Source organism: Pyrus communis, chromosome 13 (genome assembly GCF_041283825.1).
Source record: "Pyrus communis isolate YQ-2024b chromosome 13, ASM4128382v1, whole genome shotgun sequence".
Lineage (NCBI taxonomy): Eukaryota > Viridiplantae > Streptophyta > Magnoliopsida > Rosales > Rosaceae > Pyrus > Pyrus communis.
Window position 1 is genome coordinate 26,690,631 of NC_142577.1, and position 24,232 is coordinate 26,714,862.

The 24,232-nt window shown below is 38.8% G+C and overlaps 4 protein-coding genes and 1 pseudogene across 6 annotated transcripts; 2 read left to right on the top strand and 3 right to left on the bottom strand.

Annotated features, from left to right (window-relative positions):
• Positions 1–33: 33 nt before the first annotated feature.
• LOC137736821 (homeobox leucine zipper protein) lies at positions 34–4,014 on the bottom strand. Of its 2 annotated transcripts, XR_015954858.1 has the most exons (8): positions 3,530–4,014; positions 3,012–3,429; positions 2,241–2,777; positions 1,468–2,141; positions 1,103–1,272; positions 751–882; positions 511–643; positions 34–429 (listed from the first exon to the last, which is right to left on the bottom strand). XR_015954858.1 is itself a non-coding variant. In XM_068476097.2 (2 exons), exons 1-2 carry the CDS (start codon positions 3,872–3,874, stop codon positions 3,127–3,129), a joined length of 648 nt encoding a protein of 215 aa, XP_068332198.2. In that variant the 5' UTR covers positions 3,875–4,014; the 3' UTR covers positions 2,873–3,126. The 2 variants fall into 2 exon arrangements, 1 of the variants encoding a protein (XP_068332198.2); XM_068476097.2 differs by lacking the exons at positions 34–429; positions 511–643; positions 751–882; ... (1 more) ...; positions 1,468–2,141; positions 2,241–2,777 and having other exon boundaries at positions 2,873–3,429.
• On the bottom strand, positions 511–2,460 carry LOC137736820 (ultraviolet-B receptor UVR8-like; annotated as a pseudogene). Its single transcript, XR_015954857.1, has 6 exons — positions 2,241–2,460; positions 1,989–2,141; positions 1,468–1,626; positions 1,103–1,272; positions 751–882; positions 511–643 (listed from the first exon to the last, which is right to left on the bottom strand). The product of XR_015954857.1 is annotated as an ultraviolet-B receptor UVR8-like (transcript).
• A 2,046-nt stretch (positions 4,015–6,060) lies between the features above and the next one.
• LOC137738431 (uncharacterized) lies at positions 6,061–8,135 on the top strand. Its single transcript, XM_068478066.2, has 2 exons — positions 6,061–6,968; positions 7,469–8,135. The coding sequence occupies exons 1-2, from the start codon at positions 6,406–6,408 to the stop codon at positions 7,881–7,883; spliced, it is 978 nt and encodes a 325-aa protein (XP_068334167.2). The 5' UTR covers positions 6,061–6,405; the 3' UTR covers positions 7,884–8,135.
• A 5,460-nt stretch (positions 8,136–13,595) lies between these two features.
• On the bottom strand, positions 13,596–15,753 carry LOC137737864 (uncharacterized). The gene is made up of 3 exons (XM_068477433.2): positions 15,259–15,753; positions 14,374–14,765; positions 13,596–14,193 (listed from the first exon to the last, which is right to left on the bottom strand). Exons 1-3 carry the CDS (start codon positions 15,389–15,391, stop codon positions 13,723–13,725), a joined length of 996 nt encoding a protein of 331 aa, XP_068333534.2. The 5' UTR covers positions 15,392–15,753; the 3' UTR covers positions 13,596–13,722.
• A 4,654-nt stretch (positions 15,754–20,407) lies between these two features.
• Positions 20,408–22,419, top strand: LOC137738302 (putative pentatricopeptide repeat-containing protein At5g40405). Its single transcript, XM_068477941.2, has one exon. The coding sequence runs from the start codon at positions 20,480–20,482 to the stop codon at positions 22,325–22,327; it is 1,848 nt and encodes a 615-aa protein (XP_068334042.2). The 5' UTR covers positions 20,408–20,479; the 3' UTR covers positions 22,328–22,419.
• The last annotated feature ends 1,813 nt before the right edge of the window (positions 22,420–24,232 follow it).

The window sequence follows — 24,232 nt, forward strand, 5'->3', positions numbered from 1 at the left end:
TGTTTCGAAAGTAAGGTTGGTTGCTTGAGGCTGTTTTCACGACTTGAACCCAGGACCTTTCAGTTCAAAAAACACGACCCTGTATAACTTATATATTTACACAGCATGAACTAGGTAAAGCTCAGGTAAATAGGTGGTTAATCAGTCTGAGAACGGCGACACCAAGTTCTTATGGCAACTGTGAACCCGCTGCCACAGTAAATCTTGATTGTGTCGGCTTCTTCCCGAAATTTGTGGCAGAAACTCACTTCTTGAGGACTCGTTTGGCATCTGTATTTCCCAAGCCAAGCTGACCATTTTCACCCCAACCCCATGTCTTAATCACTCCATCCTGTGCCACACTAGCAGAGTGCTCGGCTCCAACTGCAATCTGCACACTTCTACTCTCACCGAGACCGGGGATTTTCTCCACGACAACTTCCTTTGATTCTGTTGACGTAAAGAATCACACACGCAATCAGCAGCAATCACAATTTGTGCACGAAGATCATTCAGATACATTAAACTTACCAGAAATATCCAGTGTAATTTTCAGATCTGTACGATGAAATGCCTTAACCTGCTAAGTGCTTTACTGGAGTCATTTTTTCAGGATTACTAAGAACTCCATGGTGATTTCCACCAAGCATAAGAATTTCTGCACCTGTTTACGATGTATCCGAGGCAGGGCAGCTATTTAAAAACACGACATCTTTTCACCACAGATATGAATACACAGAACTAGTTAAAACATGAAATCAATGTACATACAAGCTAATACTAAAGCATGATTCCATCGGACAGCAACTCTGGTAAATGAGAACAACTTAGGTAAACGCTGTGAGCAGTGAGTGCTAAAAGTGCCACCAAACCCTCTTCCCCAAGTGTACAATTGCCCCTCAGCTGATGCCATAGACAACAAAGAAAACAACAGATCAGAGAATCAATCGGTACTTTCTATGGGCTGCACCGGCTTCTTTACTATGTGGGAAACTATGGACCACGACTAGCAAGGAAGTTCGTTGATCTTTCGTGAACTGGAACATTTTTAAGCTGGATATTCGTATTACTAGCAATCAGCTTTATATCACCAATTCAAGAAAGGGGGATTTGCTGCACTCACCAGATAATGCTGCACTATGATCTCCATTTGCAGCGATGCTAGCAATTTTCACGCCTTCAAATCCGTAAGTTCGGTCAAGAAAGACTAATTAATTTGATCTTTATCTTTGGAGATACCCAGTTGATCACGCTTTCCAGAACCAAACCCATAAACTTCATCTCCTGAAACACCTGCAGCATATTGATCTCAGAAAACATCATACACTACGACAAATGGGTTATATCAAATAAAGGGAATGACTTCTTGTAGTTCAAAAAGCCAAAGCTTTAAGCATGTCAAGAAACATATACATCCACATAAATCAGCATCACTACATTTAAGAATTGCATCTGCCAGAATCATACAAGATCAACCCTACAATCTACCTTTCAGCAGAACAAGCGAATGGCGCATTCCGCATGCTATTTGCTCCACATGCTTATCAACAAAGAAGGAGACTTTGACAGGACGGCATTGTGACTGGATATCACCATGCCCGAGCTGACCAAATGAGCCATCTCCACATGTGAAAAGATCCCCTGCATCTGAAAACAAGCAAGAAAAGTCCCAAATCCAGAAATAAGTTGAACATTCCCGGATTCCCCATAATTCAAGTTGCCATCGAGTTAAATACAAAGCAGTAAAACATGCAAAATTCAAGAACTGGGGTAAAATCTCAAATTGGTTTTTCGATTCCACACAGATAGAAATAGGCATAAAAGTGTCAAAGATTCATAAACATATTTCACCACATATATATATATATGTATATCAACTGCCTGAGCAGACGCACGAATAGCTGCATTGGCTAGAGCAGCGTCCTCCTATGCACCCGAGTTACACATTGGCTAGATTAGTTTGAAGTAGAATACCGCCAGCGTAAACCATACAAACTGCCAGAATATACCTGAAACGAAACTGGAGTGGTTCCAACCAGCTGAACCATGAGTAATGAAGAAGTTGTTCAAAGACATAACAAGCATGGGATCTGGGCTGTTGACCACATCACCATGACCTAGTCGACCGGATGTGCCCCTTCCCCACGTCAGCACCTTCCCACCTGCAAAAACGTGGTTTTTATTTATTTTTCGTTCCTATGAAAAAAAGAAATGAAAAATATAGTATTTTTGTAATATTTAGACGGAAGTAAGGAAGAGACCTGAGGTCAAGGCGAGAAGGGAAGCGCCGCCGCAGGCGAGGAAGGAGATGGGTCCGGTGGCAGAGGAGAGAGTAGGGAGGTGAAACAGTTAAGGGAGGTGCTCGTCCTGTAGCCTTCCCGTGCCCAGCTGCCCGTCCGCTCCTGCCCCCCAACTCCATATCTCTTGCTCGCTGCTTGCTTCTTCTTGCTGTACTCCTCTGCTTTCTTCATTCTCTTCCATTACAACAATTCTCTGATTGCTCTCTAGTCTCTGCTCTTTGTTTTCAATTACTTTGCTTTACAATTCTGTTCTATTAAACTGCTCGATCGTGGGCTCTTTGGGCTTAACATTTTCATAGCTTTTGAGATTTACATATATTTCTTGCAGTTGAGTTACAAATTTCCTCTGCCGCTTTCAAAGTTCTGATTTGAATATTTGATACAATCACCAAGATCTGCAGAGCTCCATTCATGTTTTTGGGCAGCTGCCGTGTCCTCTCCTACTCATTAAAATCTGGCACTTGCCTCCAAGGCCTGGTATAGGTCCGCAGCTTGAATCTAACCCAACAAACAGAATGCAATCACATTCACAATCAGAACAACTACATTGTTGAACAGTTGAAGGCTTGAAGCAAATATAGTACTGCATTACGTTATTCACAACATGGAGCAGCCTTATTCATTAAAATATAAAACAAAAGAGCATACAGATTCACAAACCAAACAAATGCAAAACATCGGATTCACGAACAAACATAAAAACATCAATCATCAATGATCTGAAAGCCAAACCTTTTATCTCTGCTAACTCAAGCAACTTCATACCCTCTCATATCTCTATGAACTAAAACCCATTGCTAATGTTACAAAACTAAACCCTCCAAATCCCAAAACGCAGCTGATAGTATTACAGGATATCATCATAAGCAACGATTTCTCTGGGTTTGGAAGGCGCATCCAACGCCGACGAAGAACTCTCAGCAGCAGTGGCAGGAGCAGCAGTGGTTGGAGCAGCAGCAGCAGCGCCGCCTCTGGGATTCACTATTGCCGAAGCAAGCTTGTTCCCTCTGCCGCGCCCCCTCAGCGGCACCCCCGCCCTCACAAGATTTGAACTTGCCGACGACCCGGCACCGGAATCTCTATTTTCAGCACCAGCTCCGACTCCCTTCCGCCATTGGGCAAGTGGGTCCGTCGCCCAAAGCACCTGCAACTGCGGCAAAACCCCAAATTTCAACAAAAATTCGAAACCCCAGAAATTAAATAGTAAAAAGAAAGCTTCTCTGGGTCAATTGAAGAGGAAAGATCAGTACTTTTTTGGATTCGATGGTGATACCGAATGATGGGTCGAGAGAGGCAGCGATGGCGGCTTGAGCGGAGTCGGCGGCACGATAGGTGACGTAGCCGACCGCGTCGCGGTCAATGCGGATGCGGGAGATGGGTCCATAGATCTCGAAGCGGGACTTGAGGTCTAGGACAGAGCAGTCGGGCGGGAGACCTGTTACAACCAGAGCCGGCGGCGGCGGTTGCTTGTAAGTGGGCTTGTCGAGCTCGGGTTCGGGTTCGGGTTCCGGATGTGGAGGCAGGGGACGACGGCGTTTCGATCCGGAGTAGGGGGCGTGGCGGGAGAAGTAGGGTTTGTCTCTCTTCCGGCTCATAGTGTTAGATGTTCGAGTTGACACTTCAGTTCCCGGCTTGTTCTTGCGATATAGTGCAAGTGTATTATAAGCGAGTTTGGAGTTTGACCGTCCATGTGGGTTGATTATTGGTGGTATTGAACTGTAAAAAGTCTCGGAATTCTTTTCTTTCTTCAAGTAGAAAATATCTTTCCTTCTTTTGGGTAAATATCTATCGGAAAAGGAATAGGAAACATATTTGTGTGGTTCACCAAGAAAAATAAAATGCATGACATGAGTTTATCGTTCGAGCTCGAGTACATAAAAATAGTGGATATATTCAAACAATTCTGACAATATTTGTTTTTCGTTTGTAGTCACCTTTCATCGTTTGGTACGATGTCGTATCGGATCATGATGAAGAATAATTAATTTACCATTATCACTAACTCTATCACTCACTTCTCACTTAAAATCACCAGGAAGCAGATTTAACCCAAAAAAAAAAAAAAAAAACAATTAGTTGCATAGTTGATTATGGTAGCTCACGTTGAAGAAGAAGAAATAGGGGAAAAATTATATATTTCAAGGGAACCATACCATTTTTAAAAAAGTTTTAAAGTTAGTTATTACTTCTTAAAATAATAAAAAGCCCATTAACTCTCTTACCTCCCGTCCATCTTATAAGTTTTACCTCATAATCCTATACTTACATGATTTAACTCTATGTTAAATATAACAATATTAACTTAAAGATACAATTAAAAGATAACAAAGTGTGGGAATGTATGCTAAACACACAATATGTACGGGTTTACCTCCACAAAATGCCTCACTTAAAAATTTTGACGTTGTGCGCAATGTTTTTTGGAATTTCACAAAGACTTCATCTACCACTACTTAGTTGTGTTTTAAAAATATTGTTCTAAAAATCTCTGCCTAGCGCCTCCTAGGCCCCGCTTAATGTATAGGCGTTTGAAAATTAAGAAAGGGTACCTAGACCTGTTGAGGTGCCCGCCCAAACCCGACTAGACACCTACTTAGGTTGCAACTCACTCGGATAGAACATATATTACTTTCCTTTTGCATTTTATTGTTTCCAGTAAATTATAAGAGACTTATTGAACACTTAAATAAACACACATTATATGTTTGCTCCCCATATTTTCATTATGTTCCAATACTTCATAATATATATGGCATTCTATTTTTTAGTTTATGATGAAATTATATATATTTTAAGTATAAACAGACACTTATTTACACGAAATACAATAGATTTACTTAAATCCGCATAGACGCTAGGCCCCAACCCACCGCCCAACTAGCGCGTAACGTTTTTTAGAACCTTAAAAAAAAACTTTTTAGCTTCACCACTGGTACAAGTGTTATATTTTTATGCGAACTCATTCATGCAAAGAAGGGAAATTAAATGCAATTACAATCGTCTTTGTTGGGGTAAATTCCTTTCCCATCCTTACCATAACTTTAAACTCCACCAAAACCTCGTTAATTCCTCCACACTTGTTCTCTTAGAGCAGTTCCACCAGGGAACCATTAGGCTGACACCAAATTATTGGCTTGGCGCCCAGCCTAAGCTAGTCTCCAGGCCAACCCAGAATCGACAGAGCTATGGACCAGGCCATCTGACGTCATGTTGATGCTAGCGTGGAGTCGGAGGGCACCTGTTTTTTTTTTTTTTTTTTTTTTTTTTTTTTTTTTTGGCGCCAAGAGGACCACCGCTAGTCACTGATGAAGTAGGTCGGGAGGGGAATTTGGGCCTGGCCCTCAATGTAGTCATTGAACTCGTCAAGTCAGGGAAGAACTAGCCCACGCATAACAGCGTTTCGAATGGACCTGCCGTCGATTTGTTGACCTAGAACGAGTTAACTCAGTAAAATTAGAAATTAAAAACTAGTGGAGCTAGAAAAAGGATACAAAGGCAGAGGTAGAGGTAGAGAGAGATACCGAAACGACGCGTTTGAAGAGCTGCTTGAGGTTGCTGGAAACGTCGCTGGAGAGCAGAATTTTGGGGGGAGCCATGAGTGAGAATATTGACAGAAAGAGACGTGGTTGGCAGGTTGACGATGGACTGGGAGCTTCTAGTATTTTGGACTTTCAAGGTCGGTGGTAGAGTGGCCCAATTTTTCAGTTCCAAATCAAATTATTATTTTATAATAAAAATTAATAAAATTTTAATAAAATTGATTAGGGTATTTAGTTTTAGAGGTGGAAATACATTTTGCCAATTCAACTGTTCATGAGGTCTATCACCAGAACATTTTTTAGGGGTGGATTTGCCCTTATGCCGTTCAAGTTAAACCCTCGATGCTCATCTCTCCCCAACCTTTCCAATTCCGGAAATTTCACTGTAAAAACCAAAACTTTAAATAAAACAACCCTATAGTTTCCACCCACACTCCAACATTCTGATGGGTGTTCATAAATCCCTGCCTGGACGCAGTAAAATCCTCACTCAGAGAGCTTAACTCCCCAACAGAAACCCCCTAAAACCTTGCCTCAATTCGCAAGTCACAATATTTGGGTTCTATCGCTCACCTAACTCTGCTGCAATGGCTGCATCTCTATCAGCATCCACATCACCATTGACGTCAAATTTGTCTCTCAGAAAAATCCACTTCGTATTTTCACCAGAAAATAGCCGTCCAATCATTACCCACATCAAACAATCCCCTTCCAGCCCCAATGCTGAGTTGAAGTTTCAAATTTTGCCCAATTTAAACCCCTCTATTGCAATTTCACCCCTCCCTCGCGCTGCATCAAGAGTTTCCTCACGTGGGTTTCTTGAAACAGACGAGGAAGATGAGCTTTTGCCGTTGTTTGAGGAGCGGCCGGTCAAATTTGCCCTTTGGGTTTTGGTCTGGGCATCTGTGTCGCTTGCTTTGTTCGCGGCTTCCGGAAATGCAAATGCTGCTGCTGCGGCGGCTGCGGATTCAATCAGAGCCTCCAACTTTGGCCTGAAGATTGCGACGGCGCTTCGAAGCTCCGGCTGGCCTGATGAGGCTGTGGTGTTTGCTCTGGCCACACTTCCGGTCATTGAGCTTCGTGGGGCCATTCCTGTTGGTTACTGGATGCAGCTTAAGCCTGTTCTGCTAACAGCTCTATCTGTTGTTGGGTTAGTCATTTTTCTCTACTATAGCCATTTTCGACATTCTACTTTATTTTTGTTGGGATTTTGTTTCGCCAATGTTGTTTGACAGGTCTTTAATGATTGATTTGTGTCTGTTTGATAGAATGTGCCTGCTTCTGGAAATATTTGTGCAAATGTGGTTCTTAACTTTTAAACAAATTCATACATTCAGCATTTTCCTTGTTGAAGAATGTAAAACGTCCCACGTCGGTAAATTGACAAAATGAAATACAGTACATACGTGTGATTAGTAGTGGGACGCTAGTATGTCAGTCTGAAATCCTAACGCTCGTAATGGCCTATTGGCTTTTGCCCATTTGATCAAAAGGGTGCTTCAAGTTTCAGCATTTTACCTTTATGCACTATCTATGCCATTTTCTTGTACAATGTGACATTTGTGATCCTAAGAAGAGTAGTTTAGTCAAAATTTTCATTGAAATTCACAAAGTTAGGGATTGACAGAGTTTGGGACTATGCATCTGTAGGAACATGGTTCCTGTGCCCTTCATCATACTTTACCTGAAGAGATTTGCATCTTTCCTTGCTGGAAAGAACAAGGCTGCAGCTCGGTTCCTTGACTTGCTGTTTGTGAGGGCTAAAGAGAAAGCTGGCCCTGTAGAGGAGTTCCAATGGCTTGGTCTGATGCTGTTTGTGGCTGTGCCTTTCCCGGGAACAGGAGCATGGACAGGGGCCATCATAGCTTCCATTCTCGACATGCCATTCTGGTCAGCGGTGTCTGCAAATTTCTTTGGTGTTGTGTTGGCTGGGCTTCTGGTAAATTTGTTGGTGAACCTTGGCCTCAAATATGCAGTTGTTACCGGTATTGTCCTCTTCTTTATTTCCACTTTCATGTGGAGCATCCTTCGGAATCTTAAGAAGTCTTTAAGCTCATCAAACTGACATGAAATTTTAAATTTGTTACCGACGATTGAATTTTTGAGCTTGTATACTTCTCTATTCGCTTCTACATGTTCATTTGTATCAAATTTTCAAAGCATAGTTTAACTCATTACACAACATGGTGGAGAAGTTCTATGAATACCCTCGTATTTTGTTACTAATATGATTTGTTCAGTTGTGGTTCGGGGCAATTAAAGCACATGTATCGGAACCGAGTTGCTACAATCTACGATATGCTTACCTTTCGATTGAGTTTTGTCTTGTCATTTGATGAATATCGCATTTTGTTTGTCTGTTAAACACAATGATTGGACATATGGGATAGCCTTAATCATCGATCGAAATCTATCCACTCTGCTTGTCTAAATCTATTCCTCAAGCACTGGTAAAGAATTCCAGAATGTGTTTAGCCTCTCTGAATATGAAGTGATTGTCCAACCGTTGATCTCAAGGACTAGTATCTTTGTCAATCTATGGTTATGGTACCCCGGCAATTTTAATAATGAACCATTCTGGCATTGGAGGGAATTTTCAATTTTCCCCACTCCTCGGGTTTGTACAATCATGTGTCTATCTTTGTCTGTCTCCCGTCTTGGCACATGATGAAAGAGATTTGTGCATGCCTGTATATAACCGGTGACACATGAGAATCTCAAGGAGTTGGGAGTTGAGCAATCTTGTTTTGAAAGGAATGACTAGGTGTCAAGTGCCAACTCTTCTTATTGGGCTTTAGGATTGGATTGCTTTTGCTTGAGTGATTTGTAGGTATCTTAAGTGGCCCAATGTAAGGTTGAGCATGTGGGGACCAAAATCCTTCTAGCTCTATGCATGGGAGTGAAAATATTTAAAAGTGTTTTTGGTAAAAATATTTAAAAGTGTTTTTTGTGAAAATAATTAAATTTGTTTGGAAGTGTTTTTAAAATGGTTAAAAATATTTTTGGTGAAAATATATTTGGAACCAATTCTTAATAAAAATGCAGGTAAATTCTAGAAAAACACTTTAAGTGCTTTCTAGCGCAAAAATATTCTTTACAAGTGCTTCATCTTAAAAGCACTTCCAAATAAGCTTTAACCCTAAGCATAAAAGCGTCATTTACATGAAATGGGCTCACCCTTTCACTCCACCCATATAAATATGGGTAATGCTAGAGAAACCGAATAATGTGGTTGTTGATGATTGATGTATTACTTAAGTGTTGATTAACATGCTTATTTTTTATTAGTAACATATCATTTGATTTGCAAATTTAATTTAAAATTTTGGTCTATCTAGTATTATCCTATAAACATTATGTGAATTGAAACTTACATCTAACATTGCATGTCACATTGTATTATCAGACGAAGACGTTAATCAGCTTGCCTAGCCACTGTCCTGCTATGCATAGAACAAACTAGGAAGATATCCTCTTCGGATCTCTCCCATCAAAGCCCATCAATCAATAAATCTGGATCTTTGAAATTTGATTCAACGGCTACAAATAGGGGTCTTTTAAAAAGTTATAATAATTTTAATCGTTTGATCAAATTTCAAGAGTTCATATTAATTGATTAGATGAATTTAGTGGGAGATATCCGGAGAAGTGTAGTCACTGGCCCACTTCCATCGTTGAATCAGCTGACGAAGTGTGGGTGGCCACGTGGGTAGAACCAACGAAAGAGACCGTATACGTGTGCCATCGCCGGGAGAGGAGCGTGGATGGTCCCGCAGGGACAGACCTGTCAATCAAACAAAATCCATATCATATCCCGGCCCACCCATTTGCTTTCTTGTCCTGCGCCTCTCCTGAAACAGACTACGGAAAGGGACCCTTGTGCAGTGGGCCCAGCCTTCGCTTTCTGAACAACCATAGCCTGCTTGCCACGTAGCAAGCTATTCATCCACGGCCCGAATGTGGGCCTGGCCCATTAAAGTGCCTATGGTGTTGTGCTGACCCAGTAGAAAGTTGCCACGTATATGGTGTACGTTCTAGCCCCTTCTGACACTTCTGGAGAAAGTGATTGTCTGCTTCGATATGATTGTGAGATCGTCGGTACTGTGTGGTGGTCTAATTAGAAAAAAATAATAATAATAATAATCTAAAAGTTACAAAAACTGAAGTGTGGTGGTCTAATTAGAAAAAAAAAATAATAATAATAATCTAAAAGTTACAAAAACTGAAGTGGCCAACGGCTGTGTCCACGTGGCATAGTTGCCAACTATGAAATGGCCGTGTCCACGTGGCGTAGCTTGCCAACTCCGAACTACTTGCTGGGGAGATTTCTTGAGCCATTAGAAGTTGTAGTGTGATCATTGTTGGAGTTCTCACACCTCACGCGGAACACATTGATATGTGGTTGGGTTACAATTTGCAAGAAAAACTTGGATAGAACAATCTGATGATATGTATTGTTCATCCTGTCTCACGAGCAGGGTCTTTCTATATGTTGATGGTTTTGTTATCGATGTGATAAAAGCAATTTAAATCTCGAAGTTTATCCCCATAACTAAGAAGATGAACTAAATTGCTCCAAATGTAAAAGTCAAAAGTTTGCTTGAGTGAATTGCTTCTTTTTCTATTGTGTGTGATTGGGAATGTTTGTCGTGACAAAAACTCTTGCCAACCCTCTATTGAATTTGTTTTTTCCCAATTGAGTAGGGGATGTTTGGGAGGAGAAGTTTCCACTTTTCCATCCTATTGCTTCCCACAAGCAATCATTAGTCAGATTTCGAGTTAGATATATCATACAATGCAATAAGGTTCGCCTTAAAAATCGACAAAGTATTTAATAAAACTTCATAAACACGATTGAAAAGTTTTTCGCTTATTAAAATAAGCCATTTGGAAAATTACTCCTTGCATCTTGAGAAACGTTAGCAATTTTTTTCTTATGACTTCTTCAATTTGCATTTCTCGTTCATTTAATGTAACGTGAACTCAAGTATCTCTTAAAGCTAGTGTAAATAGAAATAATAACAAAAAAGAATAAAAAACTCAACCCTCCTCCCCAAACTTGTCGTTAGTCTTCCCAACATCATTTTACGGAGTATGATTATCTTTCTCTCTTATTCCTCTTTCCTTCCCTTTTATCTTCCCACACTTTGCTTATTATTTTTTTGTCTCTATAAAAAAAATCAATGTAAGATGTTAATATGGTTTAATTGTAACCGTTCAAATAGGAGGAGAGAGATAATCCTCTTACTTTTCTTTAATTATCAATTTGCAGAAAACATCCAAATCCCTCAATTCAAACGAGAAGAGATCATCTCCGAATCTCTTAGACTAATGTCACCAGATCAAGTGATCTAGGCTTTTGAAATTTCATCTAACGGCCCACCTTTTTTGACCCCATAAAAGTTATAATAATTTTTTACCGGTGGATGAAATTTCAAATACGCGGATCACTTGATCCGGTGGTCTTGGTGAAAGAGATCCGAAAATAATCTCTTCTCAATTCAAACAGCCAAATCACCTATTCAAACAAAACCCACACAAATTTTACAAGTAACAACTCACAAGCTTGCAAAAATCAAACAATCAACGCACCCAAATCGAACCCTCGAACACACATCACATAAAGCAATATATACGACGCATACTAAAAAAAATCCTCGATTAAGCACCATATTTTCAGTCAAAAGTTAAGTTCTTCTTCATTGGTGTCATATCAAAGTCACTGGTATTTTCTCTTTCACCCAACAAGTTCAAAATTTTCACATCAAACCAAAGCTGCTGCTGCTGCTTTTTTATCTCTGTTTTTTTCACGTGAACCAACAAGACTCAACCCCTCTCTCTCAGCAACCTCCTCCATTTTAATATCTGGGCATGGACCATGCATGATGCAATCTATATTCCATAAAATTAATTAAATAAATCAGAGGATCATATCCTTATGTATTATATTCCCTCATTAGGGTTTGTTTTACAGTGTCAAGGACTCGATTTCTTGTGCAACGTCCCACGATTGCATCAGCAAGATTTTTCTGCAACGGACGCAATCTTGCGGACAAATGCAAACGTATGGATTAGAAATATGTATATAATACAGTCGCAATATTAGAAAAATGTATACACAACTGTTGAAATATTTTACATATTTTTATACAAAAATATTAGTTATGAAATTGACGGTTTTGTTTTTGCCCCAAAAATGATGAGGTATTCCACACACAGAATAGTAGAATTAATTTTCAGTGGAGGCCATGAAGACAAAAGGCAATTTAACAATCAAATGACACAGCATGTAGAAGGTTTTTTCTTTTCTCGATATGAGACTAATTCTTAATATGTCCTTTTATGTATGACGAATTTTCAAGTTTAGCACGTGAACAACACAAATCACTGGCCGTTGGGCTCCACACCTAAGACAATCTACTCTGATATCATGACGAAGTTGATGTTTCATCATAAAATCAATTAGTAATATAGTTAATAACTCAATTGCTTATAAACACATAATATCTTTTTTTTTTCTTTTTTTTCGAGATAAAATTGGTATTCTCAACACACTCATCCTCCCACATGCCACAATCAAACGTCATACTCCCTCAGCTATAAAATTGAAGTTAAGTTGCATAATTAGTCTGAACCTGTAAAATACTTACACTTTAAGAGTAATGCTATAGAAATCAAAATTTTGAATTAAATTTGCCAACTAAATGATATGTCACTAATATAAAATAAACACATTAACCAATACTTAAATAATAATCTAATCATCAAGAATCACATTATTTTATTTGTCAATTCAGTTCAAAAAAAAATAGTGTTCCTAACATTATCTCTCTTTGAATAACGTAAACAAGGTGTCAACATCCCCAATAAGCTATCGGGATCTGGGTTGTCCAAAAAGTCCTTTCCAATCCCACACAAGTAATTGTCACCGAAGACGAACTATACCAGAAAATTTGACTTTTTGAAAGCCTTCTATTTCTGTAAATTTCCGCCATCTTTTTCAAGTATAAAATAATACTTGTCTTGGCCGTTACTTCACAAGGACGTAGCATTCAACACATTAATTTACAACAAAAATTAAAATATTGGTGATCTTTATTTAATCTCCGTGTGCTATGTTGAACAACATGGTAATAATTCGAATTTTAATGTAATCTTTCCTAGAAATCCAATGATTAAAAGAAATGAGTTTTATCGGAATACTTTCGGTACTGTTTATTTTTAACGAAAAATCACATTTTTTTTCTTTTGTCCTGATATTATTCACTACGCATTTATTTGTCATTTTTCATTAAAACTAAAATTTTTTTTTACTTTTCGTTATTTTTCCTTTAAAAGTATGTGTAAATAATTCTCTGTTATAGAAAACTCTTTTAAAATAAAATTTTCATGAACTCTATCTTATCACATGTTTTTTACATAATATTTTATAATATTATCATAAAAAGTGACATGATAAACAATTCGTGAAGAGCCCCACTTTTAAGAGCCGCCGTTTCAGCTTTTCTCTTTGTTTTTTTACTGTATTTTCGTTGGGGCTGCCTATCTTAATGCAGAAGAATCAATTTAAAACACAGGTAATCGAATGCAGCAGCATGATCTAGTTCCAAAATATGCATTAAGATACGATGTTTCCCTTCCTTTTACTTGCACTAAAATTCCTTATGTTCTTATCTTTTCATGTCGATATTGTTTTCTAGCTAGGGACAGGAAGATTCAAACTTGAGATCTCGCAGCTTTGAATGAAAAACCATGTTGTATCGTAAACCCGTAAGCATAAACATAATTAGTGGCATAATGATTGGATTCATTTATTGTTTTAACTATAATTACAACTGGCAACTAATTAGATAGTGCAAAGAAATGAAGCGGCAGTCTGCTGTGAAACGTGATCTCTCTCTCTCTCAGTAAGGCCAGAAACAATAGGGTTGCTGATCCTGATCGTCCAAAGGGATGTACCCAAAATTACTAGAGCTTGGAGGGGGTATATAATCATAGCAGCAATCTTCAAGCTTTAACAACTGTGGTGGTGGTGGGGGCAGAAGGGTCTTTCCCAAATCATCATCTTCATCCTGCGAGAAATCTGATTGATCAGCTGGTTCAAACACATGGGAGGAATCCGCCGGCTCTAACAACGACGAATGATTTTCAGTGCAGTGCGGGCTGTCCGAGTCAAAGACATCGCTTTTTGCAGAACTTGCATCCTCTTGCTTGCACACCACCATTGCCACTTTGGTCACATTTTCTGAACCTGCATTCAGAATTGCATTCCGAGGCTCCAAATCCGATGTATTGATCGCATCCTGTGAATCCGAATCTCCCTTTCCTGGGTTTCCTTTCTCTCTCGAAAGCAAAATATCCTTGATCGAATCAATCTGTTAACACATAACAAAACCACACAATTACTAGTTACTCAAAATTAAACTCTAGAGTACACCAAAGTACGACAGACATAGCTGAATTTAACAGCTGAATGTGCGCTTCAGAACCGAGCTTATCAGCCGAATGTGAGTGATTAAAAGGCAATACATATTGAATTGAGGAATTTGTTATACCTCATTCTTCAAACTTTCATTCTCCTTGAGGAGATTATCAGCATCAACCTTGAGCTTATCATAGCTAGCTTTCAATGAATCATAGTCCTTTTCCAACTGCTTGTTCTTATACCGCACCCGCCGGTTTTGAAACCAGATTGCTACCTGGCGAGGCTGCAAGCCAAGTTCTTTAGCAAGTTGCACCTTCCTCTCCGGTTCAAGCTTGTTTTCTGACTCAAAATTCTTCTCCAGAAACTGAACTTGATTCGCCGTGAGCCGCCTTTTCTTTCCGGGCTGATGAAGGTAGCTACCGTCATAATCCTCATCCTCATTTTCTTCTTTAGGTTGGAAGAATGGCCTATCCAATGAATCCCCTCCACTTACATTTTCAAAATTAACCATTGAATTTGAGCCTGCATAGTAAAAAGGTGCAACCAAATTATGGAAGTCCTCCAATTTTGTTGACGGACTGAAACTAGCAACTAGAGAAACTATTCAACATGTCAGCAAAAAACTTTGATCCTTCAAACTTCACTTGCAAAAAGCTTCAAACTTTCCATCTAAACATGCAAAAAGCTTCAAGCTTTCTATCTAAAAATCCAAAAAGCTCCAAACTTCCAATCTTTTACATGTTAATTAAGCAAGTACTGGCAACATTTAATAGAAAAAGTGCTTAACTTTGGTGAATACTAGGAGAATTCAGCTACAAAAACTCGATTTTTAACAAATTAGTGCATTGATTCAGATGCTAAGTGTGGAAGTTTCAAGCTTTAACATTAATCCATCAAGTCAACCAAGAAAACCCCACGAGTCAATTTCTCAGAAAAGAAAAACGATATCAGAAAGGCTACAATCCCAACAAATAAAATAGCAGAAAATAAAATGCAAAGCAGATAAAAAATTTACCATAAAAAGAAGAGGAAGGATTGGGAATCCAGAGAGACTCGAGAACGTCAGAAGAGCGAGGACGCTTTTCGTTTCGAAAAGTTACTTTCATGTCCGCAGAAGAAGAAGAACCGTAGAGTTTCCCACTCGTCATATATTAATGCAATCAGTTTACAAAATTCCTATGCTGTGTGTGTAATTAATCGAATTATCAGGGGCTTAAGAGTGGTGGGTTTAATGTGAGGATTACTGCAATGTGGAAAGTGTGAGAGAAAGTGGAGCTTACACCCATCACTCTTGTGAGAGTAAAGAGCTTGGGGTGAGAGAGAAAAATGGTAAAATCATGGGGTTGTTTTGCAGAAGAAGAAAGAGTTGTTTTTGTTCTGCTGCTGCAAGTTTCTGCTTTTTCTATGGTTGGGAACTTGTGAAAGCCAGAAATTTTAAAACTTTGGAGGAGAGAGAGAGAGAGAGAGAGAGAGAGAGAGAGAGAGAGAGAGAGAGGAGATTCTTCTATTGGGGAAAGAGCTTGTTGGTGGGGTTATAAAAGGAGCTTTGGTGAAGAGACGGGAGGCTTTCTTTTCTTGGGGGAGAGTAGACAGGTAGATGGAATTACCGAATGCCCCCTTCTGGTTTCTCTATTCCAATTTGTTGCTTGCATTTTTAGAAAATAGAGTAAAATAATATGAATCTTGTTTTAAACTAACAAATAATTGGATAATCTTCAATGTTCATATAAAAAAAAATTAGTGGTTAAATTTGTGACGAAATTTGAGATTTACCACTTGTTTTGTTAACGTAAAAAGTTCTGGGTCCAAAGTATTTGATCTGTTTATTTGAAAAAATGGCCAAAGTTACTTATATTCTGCTGCTCAATGCTCAGGTAATTTTATTGTATTCGAGTGATGTGATGTTTGATATTACTCAACAACGGATCAGTGTCTCCATCTCATTTTCAAAGCATTGTGAGAGGACGGAATTAGGTGTTAGTTAGATATATTTCCTTGTGAGTGTAACTTATATAATCGTTCATTGGATAAGCACGTAATAAATGTCGTAAACTTGAAGATATACTTCAGTGACATGCAAGAATCCGGAACGGAGAATTGATGAATTTCAATTATAGAAAATTAGATTGGAACAATACGTCTATATGATCAGCAATGTTAATTACCTGCCAAACCTTCAATTATGTTAATTCTCTCCCGTTTCGTGAATCATTCTCTCTCACTGAGAGTTTTTTCTCATTGTTGTGTGAGTGATCTCAAATCTGGTAACTTTTCTACAGTCATCGATCCTAGACGTGGCTAGGGTTGGGGTAGCTTCTTGCTCATTCTCTTCCTTTTTGCTTCAGCTTGCGTTTTCCTCTACTCCCTCATGATCTCCTGTTCTACACTCCTCTTGCCTTCGATCTCACCATCCTTATCCCCAAAGTCTGTCCTCCGGTTCCCTCCATTCCTTGTTGTCTGTTCACCTCCATATTTCTCATTAGTCTAATTCATACCCTTCCCACTTAGCTTTGTCCCTTCTCGATCCAACATCAGTCTTGATCTGCAACCACTTCTCTTTACCGCGACAAGTTGTAGGTTTATTAGAAGGTGTGTTGAGTTCTGACTCGGGAGTTCACACCATCACCTTCCCCTTGTTTGCCTTTAGGCAATGTTGCTTGTGGGATGTGAATTTTCATGGTCTTCCCTTGATTTATGGTTGCAATCTTTGTGGTGGTGCTTGGTGGAGAACAATGGAGCCTTATTTTCTTTCATTTCCTTCACTTCTAGGATGTCGTTTGGTTGGATCTTAGGCTTTTCATGTTGGTGTATCTGTGCTGCTACGACGAGGACAGGGGTTGCAAGCTACTAGGGTTTATGTTTTGGTTTTTTTTTTTGATTTGTTTTCTTTCTATTTTGGGCTTTGTTTTGTTTTTTGTGTAGTGTTTATCTTGTAATTGAATCTTTTATGCACATTTGTTCGGTTAATAATGAAATTTATCTTCGACCAAAAAAAACAAAAAAAACATAAAAACCTTCAATTAATGCCACCTACTAAAAGGGTATTTTGGTAAATGGATCTGACTATAGTCTTACATAGATGACAAGAAGGGGTCATTGAGGCCTGTGGCCTAATGGGCCCTACGATGCTTTAATTTTAATTTCTCAGGGTACTGACAACTGACCTACCACGCTCTCAGTTTTCCTTCCAACCCTCCGTGGCTCCACTGGCGCAAACTCCCCAGCCGCCGCAGTGTCCACAATATCGGCTCTTGCTTTTTTTTATTTTACCCTTATTGTTTTCATACTTCCTATCTCATTTTATATATTTTTGGGGTTTTTTTTTGAAATGAATTCAAGTAACTAAAAATTAGACTTATTTCAAAAGGTAATATATAAAATTGGATCTATTTCAAAATTTTCCTATATTTTTTTTTGAGGTGTAATATCCATACTTCATTTTTTATTTCTTACATATTTTTTTTATTTTCGATTATCAGATTAGATAAATTGAAGAAGATAAAATGATAAAAATTAACAAAAAGTGTGTGAGAAGTAAAAAATGATGTGTGGATAACACACCTTTTTTTTTTTTTGTACATGCTAACGACTTTTTTTTTTTCTTTCTTTTGTGGTCAACTATTTTGTGGAGTTTCGGTCGACTTAAATCAAATTCAATACCCCATAAGCATTGGGGGTGAATTCGAAAAACCAAAAACCAAAAACAACCAAGCGGAATATCAAATCAAAGCTGAAAAAAATCAAATTGAATTTGAAAAATCAAATTGAATTTGAAAAATCAAACTGAACTAAAATTAGTTGGTTCAGTTTTGATTTCAATAGTTTGAGAATCAAACCGAACCGAATTAACAGATAAACGACGCCATTTTCATACCCTTATAACCCTATTACCTTACTACGATTATAGTATCACAAGTTCTAAGAACTCATAAGTAGTTCTAAACAAGCCAAAAGTTTAACATTTTATTTTCTTTAATTGACGTAAGAATTGAAGTTATTATGTACTGGCTGCGAGTATAACAAAATCTTCAACTATATTATTAATAGTTTATTATATTGTGCTCACGACTAGAGAGTTGAGACGGTTGCAGCAAAGCAAGTTGGCGGTGAACGCGGAGTATTATTCAACAAAGGTGTTCTTCTTGATAAGCTAACTGCTGCGATCCGAGCAATTGAGTGTCATGTCCGAAGTCAAGGCTGCTACTTGCTAGCTAGCCTGCCAGTGAACGCATGGACTTGCCATACGGTTTGAATTTTGGTTCCTACTCAACAGTCAACTCCCACAATGTCAAAGGCTTTTGCGTAGATTTCCTAGTCTACTCTGGGATATTTTATACTAGGGCGAGGCTATCAATCGTTAATTTCTTTTGTTAATCATATAATCATTATATTTTAACAGTAAATTTTTTTTGAATATAAGATAGTTTGGAGGAACATAACGTTGCATAGATCTAGTCGACATATCGAGTGTAGCATGCATATCATGCATTCGTAGATTATGCATATAGTCGGCTTCCCTGATCAGATCATTGGACTATTGGAGTACCTTATCATGTTATCCCATCAGGAATGGTTAGGAGTCTTATGACACAATTAAGAGAGCAACTTGAGTTATGATGATTTCCTTTTGCAGTGAACTGTAGGTATTTTTAGACCGTCAGATATGATCTAAAATATTTTAATCTAGTCCTCTAATTGTTGTACACAATGATTATTAGAAGAACACAACTTACATATCAAGCCTGGTGATTAATCAACTGGATTTGGTTAGAATGATGTTCTTATTTTGTACTGCTTTCTTTTCTGTTTTCCTTTAAGGTATCGACAATGGCACATGACCGTCTGGTCTTGTGCATCTAGTTTCCAATTAACCGTGAGTTCAAAATTCAAATTTCATATACGACAATTAATTGCTAGCAGAAAATATCATTGGCAATGAAGATATATAGAACAGCACAGTAGTAAATCCAGTATGTTATTGAGGACTGAGCAGAATGCATCCAAAGATTCCAAACATCAAGCGCATTGCTATATAGATAGCTACTTTAACTCGTGAGGTTTCGGTTGTACATTGTTCTGTTGGGATAATCTGAAGGAAACACTCGTGCCCTAGCTACGAGTACATGCATGAGCCATGAGGAATATGGAAACTGTACTACTGCATGCCGTAGCTACTTTAACTTTATTTTGTTGGATGCTAGCTAGCTACGAGTACAAGCATCTCTGCTAGCTAACCCTAGCTCGTCTTGATTCTTTACAAACTGGAGATGCAAAGTTTTCCCAACAGACAATACTTTTATAGCACTCAGATGTCATCTTCAACAAAAAGTCTCATCGTATAGGATGTAGAACTTCATGTATCCGGTGCTGCATTGCATATAAAAGGTAATATCTTCTTTCCCTGCCAACTGGTTCCAAGCATGGTTAATAGGATTATAGGAGAATTTACCTAGCAAAGAGAGAAGAAACTTTAGTAACGCAACTCATCCGCCCGCTAGCCCTCACACACAAAAATCATATCCTTTAAACGTTGTTCTGAGGTGGCAACCTTACTGAATACTCTTTAAATTACACAAATCACTGATAGTCTTTCACTTAATATAAACTACCCTCAACTCACTTTCCATTCTTATTTGACTTAACAAATGAGGAGTGAGATAAACATGATCGTATCATATTGTGCTATTTAAGTGTTTTTAGGTTAGTAGATGCAATTTACCTTTTCTATGTTTATGAAAATGTACAAAACCGACAAGAAAGCAAATATCATAACTACTCAAAATTAATTATTGACAACATATCAATTAAATATCGATGAAATAGTGATAGACTAATAATTTGAATCGAAATTTAGAAAATGCTCGTTACTTGAACAAAAAAAAATCCAACAGGATCCCCTATGGATCCTTTTTGTAAGAATCTTGGGGATCTATAAATCGTGTATGTTTATCGTACATCGTATGATCAGTTTTTGTCAGGTACTATTTGTGTTTAATTTTAAATAAAAAATGTAAAATAATTTATGACTGTACGATATACAATGAACGAATACGATTCATGAATTTTTAGGATCCTCATAGAGAGGATCTAATGAGGATTCGGATTCCAAAAAAAATGACATTGAAGGAGAACAAAAGGGTGTTTTGATTTTCATTATTTTTGTTAGATGTTTGACACACAAATGCATCATATAGCCACCCGAAACAAAAGCACATCACTATGATTATTTGCCAGTCATGAGCTCCCTAAGATGCATTGCAAAACACCCAACAATTGCCCTAGTGGACACATACAGCACCCTTAAAGAGCTCAAGCAAATCCACTCCCAACTGCTCGTTAACGGCCTTCTTAATGACCGTCACCTTTCCGGCCACTTTGTCGCCGCCATTGCCCTCAGAAACCCCACCAATTTGGATTATTCCAATCAAGTCCTCGACCAATGCCAGAACCCAACACTCTTCGCCTTCAACTCCATGATCAGAGCCTACTCCAAAAGCTCCACGCCATCCAAAAGTTTTAACTTTTACAGCAGAATTCTTCGATCAAGTGACAATCTTTCACCCGATAATTACACCTTCAACTTCTTGGTTCGCACTTGCGCGCAGCTTTTGGCACGTGAGACCGGTCCTACAGTCCATGGCGGATTGATAAAGCACGGGTTTGAGAACGACCCACATGTCCAAAGCGGGTTAATTTTCATGTATGCTGAATTGGGTTCTTTAGATCCGTGTCGCAGAGTGTTTAGAGAAATTGTTGAGCCGGATTTGGTTTGCCAGACTGCTATGGTGAGTGCCTGTGCGAGATGCGGTGACGTTGGTTTTGCACGGGACCTGTTTGATGAAATGCCTCACAGGGATCCCGTTGCTTGGAATGCGATGATTGCAGGGTATGCGCAATGTGGGAAGTCTAGGGAAGCCTTGAATCTGTTTCATTTGATGCAAATGGAGGGTGTGAGGGTCAATGAGGTGTCTATGGTTTCGGTTTTATCGGCTTGCTCCCACTTGGGGGCATTGGATCAAGGGAGATGGGCTCATGCCTATATAGAGAAGAACAAGGTGCGGATGACGGTGACGCTGGGGACTGCACTCATCGACATGTATGCGAAATGCGGGAACATGAACAAGGCCATGGAAGTGTTTTGGGGGGTGAAAGAAAAGAATGTGTATACATGGAGTAGTGCATTGGGAGGACTAGCTATGAATGGCTTTGGTGAGAAGTGTCTTGAGCTTTTCTCCATTATGAACAACGAAGGGGTTCATCCGAATGAAGTTACGTTTGTTTCGGTTCTGAGGGGTTGCACTGTGGTTGGACTAGTTGAGAAGGGTCGTCAGCATTTCGACTCAATGAGAAAATTGTACGGGATTGAGCCTCAGCTAGAGCACTACGGGTGCATGGTTGATTTATATGGTCGTGCCGGGCGTTTAGATGAAGCCCTGAGCTTCATAAACGACATGCCAATGAAGCCTCACGCGGGTGCTTGGGGGGCTTTGCTGAACGCTAGTAGAATGTACAGGAATATGGAAATAGGTGAGCTTGCCTTGAGGAAGATAGTAGAACTGGAGGCCAAGAACCATGGCGCTTACGTGCTTTTGTCCAATATTTATGCCGATTCCAAGTTTTGGGACGGAGTTAGTAATGTGCGTCAGACTATGAAGGCAAAAGGTGTGAGGAAGCTTCCCGGTTGTAGTGTCCTAGAGGTCGATGGAGAAGTTCATGAGTTCCTTGTGGGAGACAAGTCCCATCCTCGGTACGATGAAATTGAGACAATGCTGGGAGAAATCTCCCGGCGGCTGAAGTTGGCCGGTTATGTGGCTAATACAAATCCTGTGCTGTTCGACATAGAAGAAGAAGAGAAAGAGGATGCATTGTGTAAACATAGCGAGAAGGTAGCGATTGCTTTCGGTTTGATCAGTTTGAAAGAAGGCGTGCCAATTCGGATTGTGAAGAACCTCAGGGTCTGTTGGGATTGCCATGACGTAACCAAAATGATATCTAAGCTTTTTAACAGAGAGATTGTTGTAAGAGATAGGAATAGGTTTCACCATTTTAAAGATGGTGAGTGCTCTTGCAAGGGTTACTGGTGATGTTAAATCAAATGTTCATCAGGATTTTTGTCCCTTAAATTTTGACTGGAAAGAAAAGAATGACGAAAAATAAAGGTGATGTTTTATTCTTCTTTCTTTGAATCTAATCAATGGGCTGGACTAAGTTCAGGCTACAGCCCAGCCAAGTCCACTTCCAAAGTTTTACTAGTCAAGTCTTAAGTCTGTCTCAGCCACTAGATCCAGCCCATTTCTCCAGCCCAATATAATCTTTTTTTTTTTTTTCTTTTGACAAAACAAGTATTCTTGTTCACAACAATCGATATCACTAATCTAAGCTATACTAACGACAAGGAGTGTCTGAAAACGGGACGTAGAGGGTTTAATTAAGATGAATTTCATATCCACCTGATGACAATCCACCACTTGCAACGAGAATATGGCCTAACAATACTTGAGTGCAAATGAGCGAACACACCCAGATGGCCAACTGGCAGTCTCCATGTGACTTTATGTTATTGGCTCATAAAATTGTAAGCTTCTATGTAATTATGGTAGAAAAGGTTTAACCAAAGTCACTGAGATGGTCCTTCTACCGTGACCAAACCTAATCTATGAATTAAGAAAGAGACATTTCCAATATAAAAATCTACACGTCTTTGTAGAATTAGGCATGTATCTCACTTTTTAATATGAAATTATCAGCTTTCGGGGCTAAGTCGTTGTTTGGTCGGTCCATATTTTTTGCTGTGTGTGAAAACATTTAGGAAAGATATAGAAACTTTGTTGTGGCATAACTACCACTACACATTACCGCTAGCCAATTAAGCTCCATTTAGCTGATGAACAAGACCAATTAATTTTAATTAAATGTGCAATCATGGATCTTGCAGAGTACGTACTCAAAACACAATTGAAAAATTCAAATCTCTGTGTATGATTCATGATGCAACATTAACCTCATTATGGAGTTTATTATTGGTCGGATTCTTGTCCTCCCTCCGCTATTTTTGCTTATCATCGTAATATTGCTCTTCTCCTCAATTTTTCGAGTTCATTAAGATGAATTTGCGTCTCACATTGCTTATTTTCGTTTATGACTTCCCGCCCAAGCTTATATGTTCCTTTCGCTTTGCTGGTTGGTTCCCTTTTTGTGCAAGGTTTAGTTATATATATGCGTGTGTGCGTTTATCTTTTCATAATGTGTTTGTCCTCTCTCTTTCAGGTTGAAAGTGTTACTTTGTATCTTTGGCCGACAATGAGGAGCTAATCTCGTCTAATCGCTTATGCAACATTAAATAATCAGGTTCAATGATGCCTGGATGCCCTGTACCAATTTTGAAGAGGGTCAACTGAATAATTGTCCATGCCTAACTCTAATTTCAATTAAAATTGCTTTTGCTTCAATAATTGAATTTGAAACCCTAGTTTCTAATGCTTACATATTCTTCTTTTACTTTCAGGCCCTAACCTTCGTTCTTATTGGTAGGAAAAAAGGAATCCGCGTAAACAAATCTTTCGAACAGCCAGCAGTTCAAGGGTGCCGGTGCCGCCCCCTACTACGGCTATGAGACAGGCGTACGGGTCGTGTCAATTCTGAGTTCAAATTCCTCTGGCTTCGCGTGCATTTTTAATATATCTTAAATCATAATAATTCTTCAACGTCAATGGTAGGAGAGATGCGAATCCCAGTCCTCAACTCAGATAATTATTAGGATAATCTATGTCCTGTGTTATTATATTTCGGTTTTTTAGCTAAAATAAACTATGAGATTAACATAATTTTTCACTTTGATTTCTAACAATGAAAATTGATAGAAATGGTTCATGAGTTTGTCTACTCTAAATTATTTTGGTCATTACGTGAAAAATCTGTCAATATCCTCATTAAGTGAAGACTTTTGTGTGACAAAAATGCCCTTAAAAGGTGGTCACGTGATCGTTCAT

Bases quoted from the DNA above. Each gene is read 5' to 3' on its own strand.
- LOC137737864 (XM_068477433.2), bottom strand. From the start codon at position 15,391: ATGACGAGTGGGAAACTCTACGGTTCTTCTTCTTCTGCGGACATGAAA. The intron at 14,766-15,258 runs GTAAATTTTTTA...TTTACTATGCAG, and splicing joins TCCTTCCTCTTCTTTTTATG to GCTCAAATTCAATGGTTAAT. The intron at 14,194-14,373 runs GTATAACAAATT...ATGTGTTAACAG, and splicing joins ATGAAAGTTTGAAGAATGAG to ATTGATTCGATCAAGGATAT.
- LOC137736821 (XM_068476097.2), bottom strand. From the start codon at position 3,874: ATGAGCCGGAAGAGAGACAAACCCTACTTCTCCCGCCACGCCCCCTAC. The intron at 3,430-3,529 runs GTACTGATCTTT...GTTTTGCCGCAG, and splicing joins TCACCATCGAATCCAAAAAA to TTGCAGGTGCTTTGGGCGAC.
- LOC137738302 (XM_068477941.2), top strand. From the start codon at position 20,480: ATGAGCTCCCTAAGATGCATTGCAAAACACCCAACAATTGCCCTAGTG.
- LOC137738431 (XM_068478066.2), top strand. From the start codon at position 6,406: ATGGCTGCATCTCTATCAGCATCCACATCACCATTGACGTCAAATTTG. The intron at 6,969-7,468 runs GTTAGTCATTTT...ATGCATCTGTAG, and splicing joins ACAGCTCTATCTGTTGTTGG to GAACATGGTTCCTGTGCCCT.